The 21,177-nt window shown below is 27.8% G+C and overlaps 3 protein-coding genes across 4 annotated transcripts; 2 read left to right on the forward strand and 1 right to left on the reverse strand.

Annotated features, from left to right (window-relative positions):
• The first annotated feature begins 2,831 nt into the window (after nucleotides 1-2,831).
• On the forward strand, nucleotides 2,832-8,123 carry LOC113377775 (very long-chain-fatty-acid--CoA ligase bubblegum-like). The gene is made up of 16 exons (XM_026618196.1): nucleotides 2,832-2,921; nucleotides 3,425-3,497; nucleotides 3,571-3,775; nucleotides 4,330-4,464; nucleotides 5,092-5,287; nucleotides 5,365-5,466; nucleotides 5,541-5,690; nucleotides 5,880-5,948; nucleotides 6,438-6,619; nucleotides 6,680-6,898; nucleotides 6,966-7,047; nucleotides 7,107-7,256; nucleotides 7,329-7,469; nucleotides 7,535-7,666; nucleotides 7,730-7,850; nucleotides 7,926-8,123. Exons 1-16 carry the CDS (start codon nucleotides 2,862-2,864, stop codon nucleotides 7,997-7,999), a joined length of 2,091 nt encoding a protein of 696 aa, XP_026473981.1. The 5' UTR covers nucleotides 2,832-2,861; the 3' UTR covers nucleotides 8,000-8,123.
• Nucleotides 8,124-8,461: 338 nt separating this feature from the next.
• On the reverse strand, nucleotides 8,462-11,116 carry LOC113377776 (ADP-ribosylation factor-binding protein GGA1). The gene is made up of 8 exons (XM_026618197.1): nucleotides 10,984-11,116; nucleotides 10,430-10,590; nucleotides 10,217-10,354; nucleotides 9,856-10,152; nucleotides 9,527-9,746; nucleotides 9,164-9,463; nucleotides 8,862-8,976; nucleotides 8,462-8,792 (listed from the first exon to the last, which is right to left on the reverse strand). Exons 1-8 carry the CDS (start codon nucleotides 11,024-11,026, stop codon nucleotides 8,570-8,572), a joined length of 1,497 nt encoding a protein of 498 aa, XP_026473982.1. The 5' UTR covers nucleotides 11,027-11,116; the 3' UTR covers nucleotides 8,462-8,569.
• A 182-nt stretch (nucleotides 11,117-11,298) lies between these two features.
• Nucleotides 11,299-20,581, forward strand: LOC113376630 (origin recognition complex subunit 1). 2 transcript variants are annotated; one of them, XM_026616622.1, is made up of 15 exons: nucleotides 11,299-11,435; nucleotides 11,497-11,595; nucleotides 11,658-11,790; nucleotides 14,319-14,429; nucleotides 14,509-14,610; nucleotides 15,179-15,269; nucleotides 16,248-16,343; nucleotides 16,419-16,481; nucleotides 16,570-17,553; nucleotides 17,745-17,871; nucleotides 18,083-18,264; nucleotides 18,341-18,438; nucleotides 18,503-18,768; nucleotides 19,880-20,117; nucleotides 20,197-20,581. In XM_026616622.1, exons 1-15 carry the CDS (start codon nucleotides 11,344-11,346, stop codon nucleotides 20,428-20,430), a joined length of 2,916 nt encoding a protein of 971 aa, XP_026472407.1. In that variant the 5' UTR covers nucleotides 11,299-11,343; the 3' UTR covers nucleotides 20,431-20,581. The 2 variants fall into 2 exon arrangements, with proteins under 2 accessions (XP_026472407.1, XP_026472408.1); XM_026616623.1 differs by having other exon boundaries at nucleotides 16,422-16,481.
• The last annotated feature ends 596 nt before the right edge of the window (nucleotides 20,582-21,177 follow it).

The raw sequence follows: 21,177 nt of genomic DNA on the forward strand, positions 1-21,177 counted from the left end.
TTGAACATACAAAAATCAAGACGTGATGTTATAAACGATATAAATATTTGACATTTAAATCACTCGCGATCCCAGAATATTTCGCCACAGCCCCTTTTGGGGTCACGACCCATAGTTTTAAGAAGCCCTGGTCTATAGGAATAGCGATTTTATACAATTATTTCATAAATTCTCAAGAAACAATAATACATAGTAAGAGATAATAATACAAACTAGATGATCTGCATATAGGGGAGACTGGGTACGGTTGTGCCAGGGTACAGTAGTAACAGTCGTTACAACAGCTAAACTATACTAATTTTGAGATAATGATTCAAAGGGAGAAAGATGATGTATGTTTGTTCAACAAGTTTACATTATTGCATTGAGTCAGCGCCCTACACTAACGTGATCTGTAGACCGCATTGCAAAGAGTCAAAAATATTTTTTTTGTTAGATTCCTTTAATAACTATTACTTATATACATATACATCACTTTTTCTTATTTTGATGTAAGTTTAACATTAGTAGTTAATTTTCAGCAATTTTTCCGTAGATGCATAATTTAGTACATGCATAACGATAATTTGTTTTCAAAAGTGTACGTTGGGTACGATTGTGACATGTGATTTGGGTCTTGTTCTTTTCACGTGAAGATTAAACAAATAAAATTAACTAAGACAAAATAAAAGAATTTCTTATTAACTGTTCAAAAAAAAGTTATCTTATATTATGATCATTTGTTTAAATGATACATGTTTCTGACAATAAAAGTCGTTATAAACCATTTTGATGCTCATATCTATTTTTATGCCTGTCACAACCGTTCTAGGGGGTGTGGATGGTTGTGACACTCGCCCTTTTCTTATATGAATGATTTTGATCACATTTAAGGATAGTATTTCAGTATTTCCACGTAGATAAATGTTTAAATTGCCATTTAATTTACTTTTCTACCAGTTTAACTGGCAAGTTAAGCAAAGTATTACTGATCAAACAAAATGGTACAACCGTACCCAGTCTCCCTTTAGTTGTGATTTGGTTCATTATAAAGTATATCGTTTTACTATAATGTTGTATCAACTTACTGCATTTTTTTATTTATAAACCTACAATTTTAATTCAAGCTTTCAGTGTCTACAGGAACTCAGTTTTTTTTTGTATATGGTGTAAACTAACGCTGACTGATTTACATTTCAATATTATAATGCAAACTTTGATTGAAAATGTCTGCAAGTGATCGAGATTCAACTTTTTATTTTTTAACCTATGACATCGTTTTTAAGGTATTCCTGTCTCGCTGTGACGATGGTCAATAAAATAAAATCGAACTTTTCTCATTGACATTGCAGAATTTGCCATTCCGTTACAATGAATTATTCAATATTATTTATTAATCAAATTGATTGTATTAATCTTTGCACTTATTGTTTATAATTTCATAACTGTTTTCGCGTGTTCTATGACGTTGAGATTTGATTATGTGAAGTATTTAAATGTGGTGATAAGGTTCTTTAAAATCATATGTGTTAAATGCATTCGCAAAATAATAATTGAATCTTGCATTATTAAATTAGTTATTAGTTCATAGCATTTGTTTGTACAGAACAATAGTTGATTTACATCGATTGTACATACCAGTATTTAGTTCTTAATTTTTATTTATATATTAGAAAATATAATAAAAATATACGTTTTGTTCTAAAATTCTGTGCTAAATCCTTGACTTGAATTCACAGTACATGAATGCATTTCAATATTGGATAAGAGTCTAAAAAAGGTTTTTTTAGCTTTCTAGCTAAGCTTCTTAAACATCTACCTTAGAATAGTTAATATTCAAGATAAGCATTTCTCAATTTTTTAATATCAGCATCGAAAATAAAAGAAATTGCTACATTGTAGTGGCGCTCTATATTACAAGCGCCAATAAGAATAGTTGAACAAATATGTACAAATAATTTTTAGAATTTGCATTTTCAAATGAGTGATATTCAAAAATTGATTTATAGATACTATGTCTATTATACAGTAATGTTTCATGTAATAATAAATTTGTGTTTAGAACCACTTAGAACTCTTTCACTAGAAGTTCTCTATAATCAAACGCGTGTATTTTTAATTGGTTATCAATTTTAGTATTGATCACTAATCTTTTGTACTATTACAAAAGACAAATATATAATAGGATAAAATGTTGACATAAAAAGCGACTTTAATACGAACATTTTAAACAAGCTATCTAATTAAATGTATAATTTCGTTTATGTATTACTGTTACCTCATATCAAAAGTCTGAGATTTTTGAGGTAATTTTTTAATTCAAATTTATTTTCCTACCGGTTTATACAAAAACAATAAGAGGAGATTGCTCATAAAATATATGAAAGATATAATGCTTATCAGAATTTAGTAGATTGACCCAACGACGTATCCTCTAAAAATCTATTGTTAGAAGTAATTAAATAATTATTTCTGGTTTCATTTTTCATTGCTATTTATTTATTCAATTTATGCGCAAATGAAAATGTTTCTTCTTCATATTCGTATTAAAATAATTAACGAATATTGTGTAGTCTTTCAATCTCGATCTTTTCATTTGACTCATATATATATTATATATATATATATATATATATATATATATATATATATATATATATATATATATATAAGTATTTAACATTTATCGGCGACAGACTTAATAAAAACAAATAAAAATAAAAATTATGATCATACTTCAACGTAAATTTTTTAAGTATATAAATTTGACGTATCAGATTATTTGTTTTGGGATTAGGTTTTTTATATTTTTTTAAATTTTTTTTATAAATTTTAAAATTACCATCACAGGTAAAAATCCCACTAGAGAGAATAGCTTCGAAATGGACGAGTCGCCCCTCACAAAATCACAGGAGTTTGATAAAATTGATGTGACTGAAACGGTAAGTTAAAAATTGACATACTTATGCTTATTTATCTATGCATACTTTGTTTTTCGTGGCCAACTGCGCCAGAAAAGAAAGCTTTTCCCGATTAATTTGAATATTAACACTTTGGTGTCCCACAATGTTAATCAAAATCTATCTCATGTCGCCGGCTTTAATTTCGTAATTTGATGTGGAAGAATTCCATTTTTTGTGTGATTAGCAGTACAACAATCACCTATAAGTAATAGTACAAAACAGCTTTAAAAATATATTTTGTTTCGATCCCCAACTTTCGGCCCTACAAGCACAAGTTAACTCTTGACCGTTATCAATTTGATTTACGAATGTGTTAATTTACAAAATTAAACTAAACCGAAAAATGGTCCTAAAATTTTTATAATGGATAAAGTAATTTTTGTGAATATAATAATAATGTGCAATCTCTATTTAAAAATATATTTGCTTGATCGTCGATATACACTACTGAAATTCTTGCAACTGAAACAATTTTATTTTAGATACCTGAAAATGGATTAAAATCAAACGGAATATCTCCAAAGCCCGTTGAAAAATCTCCAGTATACCTTGATGGTAAGCAAGTCATATGGTTTATAACTCGACTAATACATTATAAAAATAAATTTAATCTATTATTAAATTTAAGGTCCTGACCAGATTTTGCCAAGCGATGTTATTACTACAACGGATCCTGCGGGATGTGTAAAAATCGAACTTGGAACTCACGGGATGAGTTCCGCCCCGCCAATATCAATTCCTGGTTTACTTGCTCGCGCTGTGAGAAGACATCCTGATGGTGTTGCATTAGCCAGCAAAAACGAGAAGAACGAATGGGTCAAATACACGTACAGGTACAGAGATTAATAGTAAATAAACAGTAACTAATTACTTCAAGCGCGGAATTGAGAGGGTCTAAATTTAATCATAGGAATCAGTATTGTAATACATACCTAATACAAAATTCTTTTATAATCCAATAGTGAAATTTAACCAATTTTACTTGATACTATTTATTTGTTAAAAAAAATAACAATGCAATTTTCTAATTGCGCACAATTTTCGGAAAAGGATCATCTTACGGCCATCACACTTTTCTGCTATAGAATTATAATAAACCAAAAACGCATTTGAAAACACTTTATAGTTTAGACTACTTCGAAATTAAATAGTAATTTGTTGTATACATTATTGATTTATCTGTCAATAACTTAAATCCGTTCATTATATGTATTTTTTAATCCAAGTCATTGTACCAAACATCTAATTATAAATTCAAATCAACAATTAATTATTGCTCATAGTGTTCAAATTATTAGAAACTGCTATCAAATCATTATTTACGATTTCTATAAGCTTTTAAATTAAATTGCCGATTCTTAACAATTTTCTATTTTCTTTCTTTCAGTGAATATCTTCGAGAGGTCCGTACTGTTGCCAAAGCTTTCCTCAAGCTTGGCTTACAAAGGCACCATTCTGTCTGCATTCTTGGTTTCAATTCACCCGAGTGGTTCATATCTGATGTGGCGGCTATTTTTGCTGGGTAATTTATTTAATAAACACATTATTACGATCATCTTACACAATGTGCCGAAATAGATTATTATACCGTAATTATCTTTTATCATTATCGGATAATCTGCAATTTCTTACAATCTAAGTGAAAAAGGTGGCAATGATGTACACCAACATTTATTCCGTGAAGAACGAAATGGAACTTCATCATTAATAATACTATGTTCCGATTTGAATTTTAATTACGTTTATTTTTAATGTTTAAATTCATATTATTCATTCCTATCTATCTCGAAAGGATAACAAATGAAACTTTGGAGACTAAAAGCCTAGTCTTAAAAAAATACAAAATCATCTAACTATCCACAAGTGATTAGGCAATGGTGTTGTTTATTTAATGTTTGGGAGCTTGGAAGTATGATCTTTGTTACAAATAGAAATAACTATTAAATTTATGTTTAATATGCTTGCCAGATATTATAATCAGCTATATCGGTGTCTCCACAAGTGCCTATAATTTCTAACGTGATAAAAAAATTTGCTTTAAATAATTTGAGACTTCTTTTGTGGACAAACCATAATAAATTGAAGCAGTTGTTTTTCTTTAAATTGACTTCTGATTTAATTTTCACTTAATTATTTTTTTTTTTTGCAGTGGTCTTGCTTGCGGTATTTACACAACAAATTCTGCGGAAGCTTGCAAGTATTGTGCTGAGAATTCTCGAGCCAATATAATCGTTGTCCAAGATAAAAAACAATTGGATAAAATATTAGCCATCCGAAAGGAATTACCACTACTTAAAGCTGTTATCCAATATGAGGGAGAACCAACTGATGATGATGTTTTAAGCGTAAGATACTTATAATAACGTTGTAAAATTAATTACTTTGTAAATATCATGCTATAATGTATTCAACTTATTTTCAGTGGAACAAACTTCGTGAAATCGGCCAAGCTGAATCTGATGAACAGTTAGATTATGTTTTAAAAACCATGGGTGTTAATCAAGCGTGCACTATTGTTTACACTGTGAGTTGACACTCTGGCATCTATATTTTTCTTGAACAAAAAGATTATAATTTAATTTATAATTTATTCTTTAGTCCGGAACTGTTGGAAACCCCAAAGGAGTCATGTTGTCTCATGATAACATGACATATGATGCTATGAATGTTACTGAACGAATTGGGGATGTAGAGTCCGGTAAAGAAGTCGTCGTCTCCTACTTACCATTGAGCCACGTGGCGGCCCAGGTAAGCTACCTAATTATTTTAATCAAATTTAAATGATTTTATTTGATATCTCATTACACATTCCGGTATCTACTTAGTAATTATTAATATTATTATATATTTTTATCAATCAGCAATCTATCACCAGTGTTCTTGAATATTCAATATATTATGTGAAGAACAGCGTTTTAATAGCTCAATTTATTTCAGATGGTTGACATTTACTTAACAATGATGTGTTCAGCTTCAGTATACTTTGCGGATAAAGAAGCCCTAAAAGTAAGTGAATAAATTGAATATTACTTACGGTCTTATGGTAATGTCATTATGCATAAATTTATTATGCGTAAATCAAATTACTATTAGAACTTGAAAACACAATTTTTTTAAAAAAAAAAAATTGTGAAATGCTATGAATTTTAATTAATTCATATATTTATAGAGCACTCAAAGTTAAACATTCTTGGCACAGTATTACGTTTCTTTTTAGTGTCTATTCATATGCTATTTGATGCAAGTATGAACTTTCTGTCTTTTAAATCAATATACAAATGCTTATTTAATTGTAATATACACATTCATCCATTTTTCTATATTTGTTTTCAAAATTTTATTAACATGTTTCACTGAAATTCTACATGTTGCTAGATACATCATTTGTAAATTGCTTAATTGGTCATTGAAAGATTTTGGAATCAGCTACTTTTTTAATGTATTTCTGTTTATCAACTTATTACTCTTTTCGTAATGCCATAATTATCATCCCAGGGCAGCCTAGTTAATGTCTTGCAAGAGGTGCAACCAACCAGATTTTTGGCGGTGCCAAGAATATATGAAAAAATACACGAGAAAATGTTGAGCATCGGCGCAAGAAATGGTGCGGTTAAGAAATGGCTTGCGGAATGGGCTAAGGGTCATGGTCTAAAGCATACCACAGACTTAATGAATGGGTAATTTAAATAAATTTAAAACATAGTTCAACTTATTTCTGTACTACAAATGTTTTTCAGAAAACCATCGAATACTTGGGGATACTGGTTATCTTCAATGTTAATTTTGGGAAAAATAAGAGCAGCACTGGGTTTTACGAGATGTAGAACTTTAGTCAGCGCGGCTGCTCCAATCTCACCTGATACCAAGAGTTACTTCATGAGCTTAGATATGCCTATTATGGAAGCTTTCGGCATGTCCGAATCTGGCGGCGCGCACACTTTGACAGATTATAATAAGTAAGTTTTACCTATTGATTCAACTTTCAATCATTTTCAAATAACCACTTATTTTATTTTTATTTAGGTTCAACCTGAACACCGTTGGTTATACTCTTCCTGGGGTTGAAACAAAAATAGATAAACCAGATCAAAATGGAGAAGGCGAAGTAAGTACTCAGGATTTATACCAGATTTCTTCAAGTCTGTAATAAAAATAAATTTTCAGATCTGTATGAGAGGACGGCATATTTTTATGGGTTATTTACATGAAGAGGCTAAAACTGCGGAAGCTAAAGATGAAGATGGTTGGTTGCATTCTGGTGATATTGGAAAGATTGATGATAAAGATTTAATGTATATAACAGGAAGAATTAAGGTGTTACACATTGCTACTTAAAAAAATAAACATGATTTATTGTTACTACTTTAATGTTATTTCTTTTTGTAGGAAATATTAATAACAGCTGGTGGAGAAAATGTACCACCAGTTCAAATTGAATATTTAGTCAAAGCCGAGTTGCCACATCTTAGTAATGTCGTCTTGATTGGAGATAAAAGAAAATTTTTAACTATTCTAGTAACATTGAAGGTAATTATCAATAAAAAAAATTCATTAAAAATAACCAAAAGGTTTTACATATGATTTCATTTTAGACTGAAATGGACAAAGATTCTGGAGCACCTTTAGATAAACTTGATTATTCTGTGAAAGATTGGTTAAAATCATTAGGTTGCAAAGATTACAATACTTTATCGGAAGTTTTGGAAGCAGGACCTGAACCAAAGGTATTCACATTTTTTTATATTATATAACCATAATCAATAAATAATTCAATAATTCTTTTTTAGTTGATGCAAGATATTCAACAAGGCATTGATCGTGCCAATAAACATGCTGTATCAAATGCACAACGCATTCAAAAATTTGTTATCCTTCCTGCGGATTTATCAATACCCACAGGAGAATTAGGTAAGTCACATATATATATGTAAACCAAATGTTCTTTAAAATTGTTACAACTAAAATATTCTGGGAATCTTCCAGGACCAACGCTTAAGCTAAAACGAAGTGTGATTACTAAGAAATATGCAGATTTAATTGAAAAAATGTATGCTTAACATATTACTTAATTTTAGGGAATATAAATTTTTAGGTATATTTTTTTTACCTTTTAAATGTATTATATGATTGTTGTTAATGTTGATGAAATTGTTTATGAAAATAAAGATTTTTTTTATATCATTTGATTTATTTTTGGAAGATATAAATATTGCATAATTCAACATAATTTCTTACATTATTGACTAATGTATTGTGACTAATTAAAATGAATAGCATGTTTAATAAAACGTAAGTGTACTAATACTTCAACAATAATACTATATATAAAATGGAATGTAAATTGAATAAATATCAGTCTTAAATATACTCTTATAAGAATTAAGAAACATAAAAGAATCTATATACTGTTTTAACATCTGACAATAAATTATGACTATCAATTTAAAAAAATAATCAACAAAATTATTGTACATAACGTTTATCACAATTATATTTTTTTTCTAAAAATATCTATTCCTTTTTTTAAATAAAATGTTACTTCAACATTCAAACAGAAATTAGAAATTCAAAATTACATAAATTTAGTTACAACAATGTCCAGCATTTTGTGTAAACTAAAGTGTGATTTATTTCTCGCATTTCACCTTTCCTTCCGACATATCAATCATCAGGTCATCTACTACAGAACTTGTATTATTTACTTGCACAGCCTTCGCCTCGGATGTAGGTACTGATTTCAAACAATCTCCAATCAAAACATTCAAATCCAATTCTTCACTTTTTGAGGATGTGTTGGTTGTATCATCTCTTAATGTGAATAATGAATTCATCGGAACTTTTGTAGGTGCTCTACAAAAAATAAATATTTGAAAATGTTATTATAATCATTATCCATGAATGCAATAATGAATGTATTACCTTGTGAATGATGGAGCTCTAGTACCATCCACTAAACTACTTTTTAATAAATTCTCACCAAGTAGATTCAGTTCATCCATAGCTGATATTTTTTTATTATCACCGTTAGTTTGTTCTGCAAATGTTCAAAAAGTATTATTTTTTAATTTGATTTTTGGAAATTTTCTATTTTGTGTTATTAATTATGCTATATAGATTGTAAATAAGAAGATGTTCAACAGTAAAGTATATTAAACTGAACAGAAAAAAATTAGTATTATATAGCTGAATTTGTGAATTAACATTATTTTAAGCTTTTATACCTTTAGCCACATCTTGCAACGTTAATGGTTTCAATACGTCTTCACTGGAGGATGCAGTTTCATGTTCAATACTTAAAAATATATCAAGCAACTCACTTGACTGTGAGGAATTTGAAGTAAAATCTTGTCTATTGTCTGCATTAGACAAAATTAAACTATCGCCATTATGAGTAGCATCCAAATCCAATAATGATGCACTACTTGTATCTAAACATATGGGAGCAGAAACATTATCTTCTATAACCTTTTTATATTTTTCCAGAACTTGCAGAAGTTCATCGCTTGCCTGCAGTACTTCACCTGATAATACATATAACATATTGATTTCAATTTCAAAATACATTACTTCAAATTATAATGTACATAATATATCTTCCTGATCTTGAGCTTCTTGAGTTATTCTATATATTTTTCGTTGAAAATCTTTACAATTGGAATATATATCTTTTATAAGCTGCAGATCTTCATCAGAACTTGATCCTGATTTATATTGATCCAGCAGTTCGTTTAATAGACTAACATTATTGTTTATTGAACTTATTTCTGATTTTTGTTGTTTAATTAATTCCATTCTCCTTTCATCCTAATAGAAACATATATATGAGATAGTAAATTAACAGTACTTTTAACAAAAGATTATATTAATTAGTAAGCTTTACTAATTAAACATTTAATAATTGAAATATACATACTTCTCTAACCATATTTTTTATAAGGCGATTTGCTGCTTGAATATCTTCTGGATTTTTACTTTGCAATAACTTTTTCAATAGTTTCGACTTTTCTTCGTCTTGAACATTTATAACTTTCTTCTTTTGTTGAATTTTTGCAGGTTCTATTTCATGCTTGCTGCCTTGTTCTTGATTATCATTTAAAAGAGCTGGAAAGTCATTCTTAATCACGCCTTGCTTTTGCAGCATTAAATAAGCCTCCTTAATTTTTATTTCCTTTGGATAGTCAAATTGCCATGTGTGCATCAAAAGTAAAACCTAATATAGCATTTAATTATTACACTGTATGAGTTAATTTAATACATTTTATCTATATAATAACCTTTTCCTTTACAGGTTGAGATGTTTTATTTCCTAAATATTTTGGCGAAACAAGTTTAACCATTTCATTTAAAAACTTAAATTTTCCTATTTCAGCTTGAAATGAACTACCACCTTTCTTCATGGCTACTTCTAAAACCTGTTAATATTGTTTGGTTAATACTTGTTGATAATATTTGGCCATGCATTGTTATCAATAAAAAAACATATTTACTTGAAGGGCGAGAAGAGCTACATTGGGATTTTCAGAATGCATCTTTGATACAATAAGTCTACTTGCAATATAGGGACCTTCTTGTTCCTTTTTAAGAACTACACAAAATGCTTCAGTTGCTAAAGGATCTGGTATGTCACTTTCTGTGCTTGTTGCTCTGTCTGAAGCAAATATTATTTTATATTGAAGTAAATTATATTATTAATAATAACATTTGTTAATTATTTGATATTATGGAGTGAAAATGTTTTATAATAATAGACATACAATACATAAATACAATGCTTTATGTGACAAATGAAGTGACAATTAATTTATTGTTTATATATATATATATATATATATATATATATATATATATATATATATATATAGAAATTTTATGTTTATGCCCATATTATTGGTATAATTACTTGTCACTTCATTTACTGCAGTAATCCGTCGCCAAAGACAATTTTTCAGGACTATATACTAATACATAAAGCATCGCATTATAAAATATTTGCAATATATATTATTGAATAATTAAATATAAATGAAAAATATTAGCATACGTAGCAATGCGTCTAAACTCGTCGTTACAGTTTGAACATCCATAATATTAAAGAGAATAGTTGATATAAATTTTAAATAGAATTATTTTGTTTTTAAAAAATCAAATTATTAGTATCTCATTTATTTAAATTTTTATTTATTTACTTAAACTATTTGACAAGTTACGATTATGACAGTTCATGACAGATGACAGTTTGATTATTGCGTTCCTTGTGTTGGCAACCTGCTTGGGATCTAGAAAAACGCGCTAAATTTGCGCTGACTCTCATTTGTCACATTGGACATAATAAAATGATTTAATTTTGAACATTTTTAATTTATTAGTATTATTTTTTGTATTTTAATTCTTGATTTTAATTATGGAAAATGACGAAAGTAAGATACAATGGGTGGGCCAAGTAATCCCTTCAGAAAATGCTCTAATACGTCGCTTCAATGCAAATTGTTACAGGTGCGTGGATTTTATTAATATATTTTATGCATACTTTTTAATGAAAGTATAATTTTCTTAGGTCTGTTCGTTATAATGAGATGCTTATATCTGTCAATGATTATGTAGTAATTATTAAAGAGAATGAATCAAATTCAAGTTTTGATTCTGATGTTGCAAGGTATGTAGTTTGTTCGAATATATGTTTACAAGCTTAATTCTTTTTTATGTAAAAAATTATAGAATTAAAGAATTATTTGAAGCAACTGGTGGTGCATGTGATGATGGCAAATATAGAGCAATAGTTGAGTGGTACTCTAGACCACGAGATTTAGAAAAGTTTTGTAAAGATGTTGAAATGGATCCCGAAAATGAGGTTTGTTAAAATCTTATTAGCAAAATGTTCATATATACATACATAATTTCATATAATATGCATATATGTATGTATATATATATATATATATATATATATATATATATATATATATACAGTGGCGTCGGAACCGTGTGGGCTGTGTGGGCTTGAGCCCACCCATGAATTTTGATGGGGGGGGCTCAGCCCACCCATCAATTTGAAAATATTATGTGGACTAATATCTCTAAAAAGAAAAAAACGAGCCCACTGGCTGTCTATCAAAAAAAAAAAAAACGAGCCCACCCATCAAAAATTTGGTTCCGACGCCACTGTATATATATATATATATATATATATATATATATATATATATATATATGTTGTAGAGCTTCAAACAAAGGATCCAAAAAGTAATAAAAAACACCAAAGTTTTTTAAAAAATCCTTTATTTATTTACTGTCGACCTTTTGGAACTAAGTACATTCCATTTTCAGGACATCTGTCAAGAAACATGATCTTGATAAGATTTAAGCAAACAACATGTTTAAGAAAAGCCAAAGATAATGGATTTTTTTTATATAAAATGAATAAAATTGTGGAAAAAATAATGTACAAAGACATGACAATATAATCAAAATGAAAATGATAAAAATAAATGAGTTAATTATATAACAAAATATTAAAAATGTTAAAAAATTAGAAAGTTTAAAGATAATTCAATAATTTAAGAATTTACATCCTGATACATAAAAACAACACGCACACATATACACACAGATTTTAAGTCGAGTGTTTTTTTCTTAAAAATCCTTTCATTCAATAATCAGTTTGTTATGAATACAAACTCAAAAAAGAGATAATTTAAAGAAATTTTGAATTACAAAATTTGTTTCTTTGTCTGAATTTTTTTTTATGAAATCCCTATTTTTGATAAAATCTTTTTTAGTGAAAAAGTGTTAGTGTATAATCAATCATACAGGTAATTAATTCAGTTTTTTCAGTAACCTTTTCTTAAAATTTCCTAATTTTTTAACATTATTAATATTTTGTTATATAATCCACTCATTTATTTTTATCATTTTCATTTTGATTGTATTGTCATATTTTTGTACATTATTTTTTTCACAATTTTATTCATTTTATATAAAAAATCCTTCATTTTATATATATATATATATCTTCTGCTTTTCTTAAACATATTGTTAGCTTAAATCTTATCAAGATCATGTTTCTTGACAAATGTCCTGAAGATGGAACATACTTAGTTCCGAAACGTCGACAGTAAATAAAGAAATGGTTTTTTAAAAAACTTTTGTTTTTTATTACTATTTAGATTCTTTGTTCGAAGCTTTACAAAATATTTACAAATCCAAGACTCTCCCATCTAATAAATAAATAAATAAATATATATATATATATATATATATATATATATAATTGTTTAATATGAACAAAACAGCACTCAGATTTGTTTAACACAACTTTATTTTATGATTACAGACGTTTCGAGACCATGGTGTGTCTCATCTTCAGTGTAATTTCAAAAACAGTTACTTATATACTACACATTCTTTAATAATTTATTTAAATTTCATTTAATTTTTGGTATACAAAAAACACCAACTATTCCTTGCAATGCTTGACACAGTACTAAAGAAACATATAACACTTACAGAAATATTCTAAACAAATTTGAAGTACTTATATAGATGGAGACAGAGAGGGTATCATTATAATGTAAACAAAAGGAGTGCTATCGCATACAAAAATCGATAAAAATGAAAAAACAAATTAATTTATTAATAAGAACCGACACAAATATTTTACATGACACTTATATAAACATCATTAATAATTTATAAATTTTTTCATTTATCTTATTCTTTTCAATAAATTAATTTGTTTTTTCATTTTTATCGATTTTTGTATGCGATAGCACTCCTTTTGTTTACATTATAATGATACCCTCTCTGTCTCCATCTATATAAGTACTTCAAATTTGTTTAGAATATTTCTGTAAGTGTTATATGTTTCTTTAGTACTGTGTCAAGCATTGCAAGGAATAGTTGGTGTTTTTTGTATACCAAAAATTAAATGAAATTTAAATAAATTATTAAAGAATGTGTAGTATATAAGTAACTGTTTTTGAAATTACACTGAAGATGAGACACACCATGGTCTCGAAACGTCTGTAATCATAAAATAAAGTTGTGTTAAACAAATCTGAGTGCTGTTTTGTTCATATTAAACAATTAATATTCGTTCCACTCATATCATAAAATTCTATAATATATATATATATATATATATATATATATATATGTGTGTGTGTGTAATTTTCTTAATATATTTGAATTGAGTAAAAGTTACATATGTATATAAATACATCTTAATCTTTCATGTTTTTTCTATAAGTAATATATACGTTTAGTTATGAACCAACCAAACTTGATCACTTATAGTAGTAGAATAATATGAATTTAATATGAAACATGAACTTCTAATCAAGTACGGATTCATTATATTACATGATCTTTTCAAAATAGGTGGTATTAGACTTGAGGCCCTTTGATGATAATGTTAGTATAGAAAGCATTCATGTAAAATGCAATGTACTTTTATCAAAAGCGGATGATGATCCAGGTGGTCTTGTTAAAGTAAGTAAACAAATGGGAATATTTGTTACAATATTAATTTTGTGTATTATTATTAATTTATAGGAAACTTTTTTTGCAGGGAACAAAAAAGAAAGTAACTACTTACGTTTGCCGTTACGCTTTAATAAGAAAATATAATCAAGTAAAATTTGTTCTAGCACCAGTCCTTGATTATTTGCAGGTAAAATTTTCTTGAATATTAATGCCATTATCACAGCAAGTGATTTTAAATTATAGGTTGTAATATAAAGTAATTTTTAATTTAATTTAATATTAGTTGATGTGTTAGATAAATTATTGGTTTATAGTTGTCGGATAAATCATTTGCTACATTGTTTTTTAGAAAATTATTGTAGGTTTATAACTTATTTGTAATTTAAATTGTGGTTATAATAATTCAACAACTTTGATAGAATTTGCATATATCAATTTTTATTATTTTGCATGATAGTATCATTTTTTACACACCTTGAAGACTGCATCGAAAATTGTGCTTTATTAGTACATATTGTGTGTTTTCCGGTGACCATGGGATTTTTTAATTTTAGTATATTGTGCACATGTGGTCTTCTATGTATTAAAAGTAGAGGAAGTGCATAATAAAAAAATGCAAAGTACATATAAGACATAATTAATTTTTTTAAAATAATAAATTAGAAAATATCTTGTAATATTTGAATAAAAAAGTATTTGAAAATAGAAGTCTAAGCTTTATGATCAAGTATTTAATAAGTATCTTTTTATAAAAGGGGGTTTTTGATGTCAAAGACAAAATAAGTACACCAACTTCCTCAAATTCGGGAGAACCAAGAAAATCTACACCAAGAAGAACAAACAGAGGTAACTAACTTCACTTTTAATTTCAAGTTTCTATAAATTGCTGTACTATTATATTAATAGTTGTTATTGTATATATTTAACTTCTCGAAAGAGAAGTTTGTTTTTGCGAAAAAATCCGGTTTGCTAATTTTCTGGTTTTTTCAATGATTCAGGTCACACAAGTATGTGTGAGGGTGTGCGAGCCGATTTTTGACCTTTTGCCAAGTTTTTCTAAAAAGGGCTGAACCGATTTCAAAAATTTAAAAGCTATTTTATTAACTCGATAAGGACTAACACTTGTCAGCTTTGCGCGACGATCGGCCAAGCCGTTTTTTTTTTGTAATTAACGGAAAATTGAAGAAATTTTTGTCTACGTTTTAGCCCACAATCTTGAACCGATTTTAAAAATTCAAAGTTTGAAAGATATTGTTTAGTTTTAGGTAAAGATCGGCCGAGCCGATTCTTCGAAATTAAATATTAAAAAAAAGACGACTCACATGAAAATTTGTATAATGATAGATTTCATAGTCTGAAGCGGTTGAATTATGAAAAATCGTCAACTAATCAGAATCTACCAGCTACTAATTACAGTTGACGCCCAGATTTTATAATTTAAAATAGATGATATGAAATGTGTTAAACAAGTTATATTTAATTTATTTTATCACAGATATTATAAGTATGTTTGAAAGAATTTATTTGGAAATTGCATTGATTATTTTTTAGTGATAACGAAAATTTTATTGTTACTTAAATAGTTATATCTCAGATGCATATGTATCAGAATATTAATGCAACTTACCTTAAAGTAAAATACTACTTACAACTAGTTATTTTATATGTCAAGATATCATTGATGAATGTTGACAGCCGTAAATGTTTTGAATGAGAAACACATGTTCCACATTATGTGAATATTGTATTCAGTGTTCTCTGTTGTTTTTTTTTTCTTAAGTCTACTTTGAATTGAATTAATATTTTTGGTATAATTTTTTTTAGAAAGATCTTCGTCTTCTTATAACTATTTATCTTATAAATCAATGAGTACAATAAATGAACCTGAGGTTGTTAAAACACCAACTCGAGGAAGAAAAGGTATATAAGATATATTTAATAATGCCGATTAATAACATTTGATAGCTTTAATTTTCTGATTTTATAAATTTTTAGCAGCTATTCTGAATAATATATCTACTAACAATTCTCCAAGAACTCCCAGACGTAGATCATTACGTGAGTTTTTAATTGCTTGCAATATGTATTTATTCAAATAAATACTTAGAAATTAGTAACATTAATTTTGTGAAAATTTGTATGCTAGTTATTGATGTGTTAAGTACGCCGCGGATTCCTGAAACGCCAAAAAGAACAAGAACGCCTAAACAAAATGAAAACCGGGAAAACAAAACAGAACAGCAGTGGAGTATTAAAAGGAAATCAACATCACAAATTATTAAAGATATTACTAATAAAGATCCTAACATGAGTCCAGAAATCCCCATTGTATCGCCCATCAAATTAATTAATAAATCAATTTTATCTAAAGTGAATGAAAATAAAACTTTAACCGAGCGTGATATATCTCAAGAACTTGACTCTGATGATGAACCTCTCCAACTTAATATAAAGAAAATTGGAGCGCGTAGAAATTTAAATGACAGTCTTCAATGTTTTAGTGATGATATGGATACTGATGATTGTGCGCCTCAAGTTCAATATTCAGTTGTTTTAGATAAGAATGAGCCAAATAAGATAAAACTTCGAGTTAGTGATGATTCAATAAGGAACAAATCATGCATACAGGATGTAGCTTATGATTCTTTCCAATCAAGCGAAGAATCCATTTCCTCACTGAATTCAGATTATGACAATTTAAATTTAAAAGCATCAATTGTGAAATTACAAAAAATGAATTTGGAAGAGGTGAAGAGAAATATTGATAAACAAATCAAATCTAAAACAAATGAAAAAGTAGTAAGATCTTCTAGTAGATCTAGAAAAATTAATAGTAGATACTCCAATGATTATGATTCGAGTCCAACAAAAGTGTCTGCTTCATCAAAGTCTAGAGTGAAAAGAAATGCTAAGGCTGACAATTCAAAAGATGATGAAATGGAAGTTGTAACCAATCTGAGTACTCCAGTAAAATCGAGAAAAATTGAAGAGTTGCATGTGACACCAAAGCATGCAAAGAAATCGGAACCAAAAACACCATGTACTACACCGGGTATAAGATTAAAACAATTCAAGTCTGGAAATATGACGCCAACTTTGCAACTGAGAGATGCACCTAGTACACCATCAAGTGAGTAGAACCAATTATATGTTTATGTGAAATATTTTTGACGTTTTGGAAATAGGTACCTTTTGTCTTCAGTTTTTTTTTGTATATAATACTCATAAGAAATCAATAGTATTTTCTTTACTTTTCGAGTTTCATTACTTAATTTACTTTTACGTTTACTTAATTTTATAGTTTCTTTTTATTTTTTAAAGGTGGATTGAGTTTAGCAAGAGAAAGATTGCATGTATCAGCAGTGCCAAAAAGTCTACCGTGCCGAGAAACAGAGTTTAATGATATATTTACTTTTGTACAAGGAAAATTGTTGGATAATAGTGGAGGGTAGGTTTATTATTTTATTTCCTCTTTTTAATCTCATAATTATAGTCATGTTTTTATCTTAGTAGTTACTAACTATTACTTTTGTCTATTTTTAGTTTTTCTTTATATTTTTAGTTTTTCTTTATATTTTTAGTTCTATATTTTTTGTTTTTTTTACATATGTAATTTATAATTCATAATTGTTTATATGTTTGTGATAAATATTTTTTAGGTGCATGTATATATCAGGTGTACCAGGTACTGGTAAAACAGCAACAGTTACAGAAGTAATAAAATGTTTACAAAAGCTCTCAAAAGAGAAAAAATTGCCCAAGTTTGAGTTCATTGAAGTTAACGGCATGAGACTTACTGAACCTCGACAGACTTATGTCCACATTTATCGTCAAATGGAAGGTATTTTATAACTTTAATTCATATGCAGTCTCTTGTATTTATTTTTATTTGAATTTGATGAAAACTTTATTATCAGGTAAAACTGTTCCTTGGGAACAAGCTCTATCAGCTTTAGACAAGAAGTTTACAACATCTGCAAAGTCTAGGTTATCAACTGTGCTATTAGTTGATGAGGTTTGTAATATTATTATTTATTCACTGATTATTTGTATCATTACTAATGTGTAAAATATTGCAGCTCGACATTTTATGCACAAAACGTCAAGATGTTGTTTATACTATTTTGGATTGGCCATCAAAAGCTAATGCTAAATTAATTGTTATAACTATTGCAAATACAATGGATTTACCTGAACGGCTATTGAGAGCTAAGGTTACTTCAAGACTTGGTCTTACAAGACGGACATTTGCTCCTTACTCGCATAAACAATTAATGGATATTGTCATGTCAAGACTTTATGGTATAGATCTCTTTAATTCTGATGCTGTTCAACTTGTTGCAAGGTAATGATTATATATTGCATATTATTAACTTCCCAAAGGAGAAGTTTATGTTTTCTCGACGTTTCAAGGCATTATGAATCAAATGAGACCAAATTTGGAAAAAGTATGTGTGTGTGTGTGTGAACACATTTTTTGCCGTAAATCGACGTTTTCTCAAAAACGGTTGGACCGATTTCAAAAATTTAAAAGTCATTCGATGATGGCTAGCGTTTCTCAGTTTTTTGCGACGATCGGCCTAGCCGTTTCTTTGTAAATAGTAGAAAAGTGAAAACATTTTTCACGTTTTAGCCCGCAATTCTGAATCGATTTTGAAAATTCAAAAACATTTTGGTTGGGAATCGACATGATTAGTTTTTGGTGAAGATCGGGCCGGGCCGTTTTCTTGTAATGAAGTGTTAATTTTTTTTTTTCGACGATTTTATGATTTTTTTTTTTTTACGATAGATACCATAGTCTTATAGATCATACTAAAATATTACGGCCCTACGACAAGTAGTTTAATTTAAAAAATTTACCAAAGTTTGAGAAAATGAGTAGGTTTTTGACGTTTGTTAAAATTAAAATTAGACGATTTACTTGGTATAATGATAGAGTACTTGGTCTTAATGAACATACTAAACCATCAAAGTTCTATGGGAACTGGTTCAATTATAAAAATTATTGATTTTTGAAATTTTGCTTTTAGAAAATACTCAGAGCTAACATGTTCGTTCGTTTTCAATTATGTGTAATAAATCCACTCACAATACTTTTTAATCACTCTTAAATTAATTTATTTTTTATTGATTAAGTCGATTATTTACAAATATTGGGAAATTCATGTAACTTACCTCAAAGCAAAATACCAATACCAACTAGTTAGTTTTTTTTAAAAAATAATGTAGAATTTGGTGATATATTGGAAATTACATAAACTATGTTGTTCATTGGTATCTGCCTGCTTGTATATTAATGTAAATAATGACATAGGTCATTCATTTTTCACACTGATTTTTATTTAAAAAAAAAAATTACTAAAAGTTTTGAAAGAATTATATAAATTCTTTCAAAAGTTTTATTAATTTTTTTTTGTATATATTATTATCAAATATAAATATGAAAAAAAATACAGAAAAGTAGCTGCGGTATCTGGTGATGCAAGACGTGCACTGGACATATGCAGACGTGCTACAGAAATAGCAGAATTTACTGAATCTTCTAATAAAAGTAAGAATTCAAATGGTGCTGCTATAGTTTCTATGGTTCATGTGAATCAAGCCTTATCGGAAATGATTACCAGTGCCAAAGTCACTGCAATTCAAAATTGTAGCACAATGGAAAAGATATTCTTACAAGCTGTTGCTGCTGAGGTGAATTTTCAATATTATTCTGTTTTACTGAATTGATTCTTGGTAACAAATATGACAAATCGTTTTATATTTTTTAAAGGTTGCAAGAACAGGTGTTGAAGAAACAACATTTGGATGTTGTTATCAACATGTTTCATCTCTCTGTGCTTTAGAGGGTTTACAAAACTTAGCAACCAGTACTGCTTTATCGATTTGTTGTAGACTTGGTTCGAGAAGGTTACTTATTACTGAGACGGGTCGCTCTGATTTAAATATGAAGATTTTGTTAAATGTTGGGTCTGATGATTTGCATTATGCGTTACAAGAAGTATAGCTTTTTATAATTCATACGCAACATTAATATTTAATATATATTGATAATTTTAGGTTTTATTTATGATTGCATGTTTTATTGAAACTGGTTTTTAAATGCATTTGTTGAATATTTCTACATTAGTTTATTACATGAATGTCACACACGTTAACAGATCACGTAATTATTCTGCAATATTTCTTAATAATATGCATTGAATCTAAGACAAAATAATGCTACTTTTTAATTATTGTCTATATTTTTAAAATTGTGAATATATTGAACATATGAAATAAATACATCATTATCAACTATAAATTTTAAATAGAACTTAGTATGCTTAGATTATTTATTATGATTATTATTTATAAATAAATTTGTATTATAAGCTGTTTTATAAAATAAAATGATGAAATTTTGAAATCAACTTTTAATTTAACAGTTATCATTATTATAAATAAAGATTACTTCTGTTATAGAAGAAAAGCATTAAAAATAAAATATTAAGTTATTTTCAATAGTATAGAAATTCTAGTTTCATTTTGAGAGAAATTGAAACTTCGTAACTAGCAACATGTTATATCCTTCACTTTATGGTCATATGGTACATATTAATGCAATGTTATAATTTATCTCATATATAAAAAAGTAGCATATGAAAATATGTAACTAATAAAATATTCAATGAACCTATTGAATATATAAACAGAGACATATTTACTGTATATACACAACACACACACATATACATGCATATATATATATATA

The sequence above is a fragment of the Ctenocephalides felis genome, unplaced genomic scaffold (assembly GCF_003426905.1).
Source record: "Ctenocephalides felis isolate EL2017-DRISC unplaced genomic scaffold, ASM342690v1 CF-g0.4_SCAFFOLD_01886, whole genome shotgun sequence".
In the NCBI taxonomy this organism is placed as follows: Eukaryota; Metazoa; Arthropoda; class Insecta; order Siphonaptera; family Pulicidae; genus Ctenocephalides; species Ctenocephalides felis.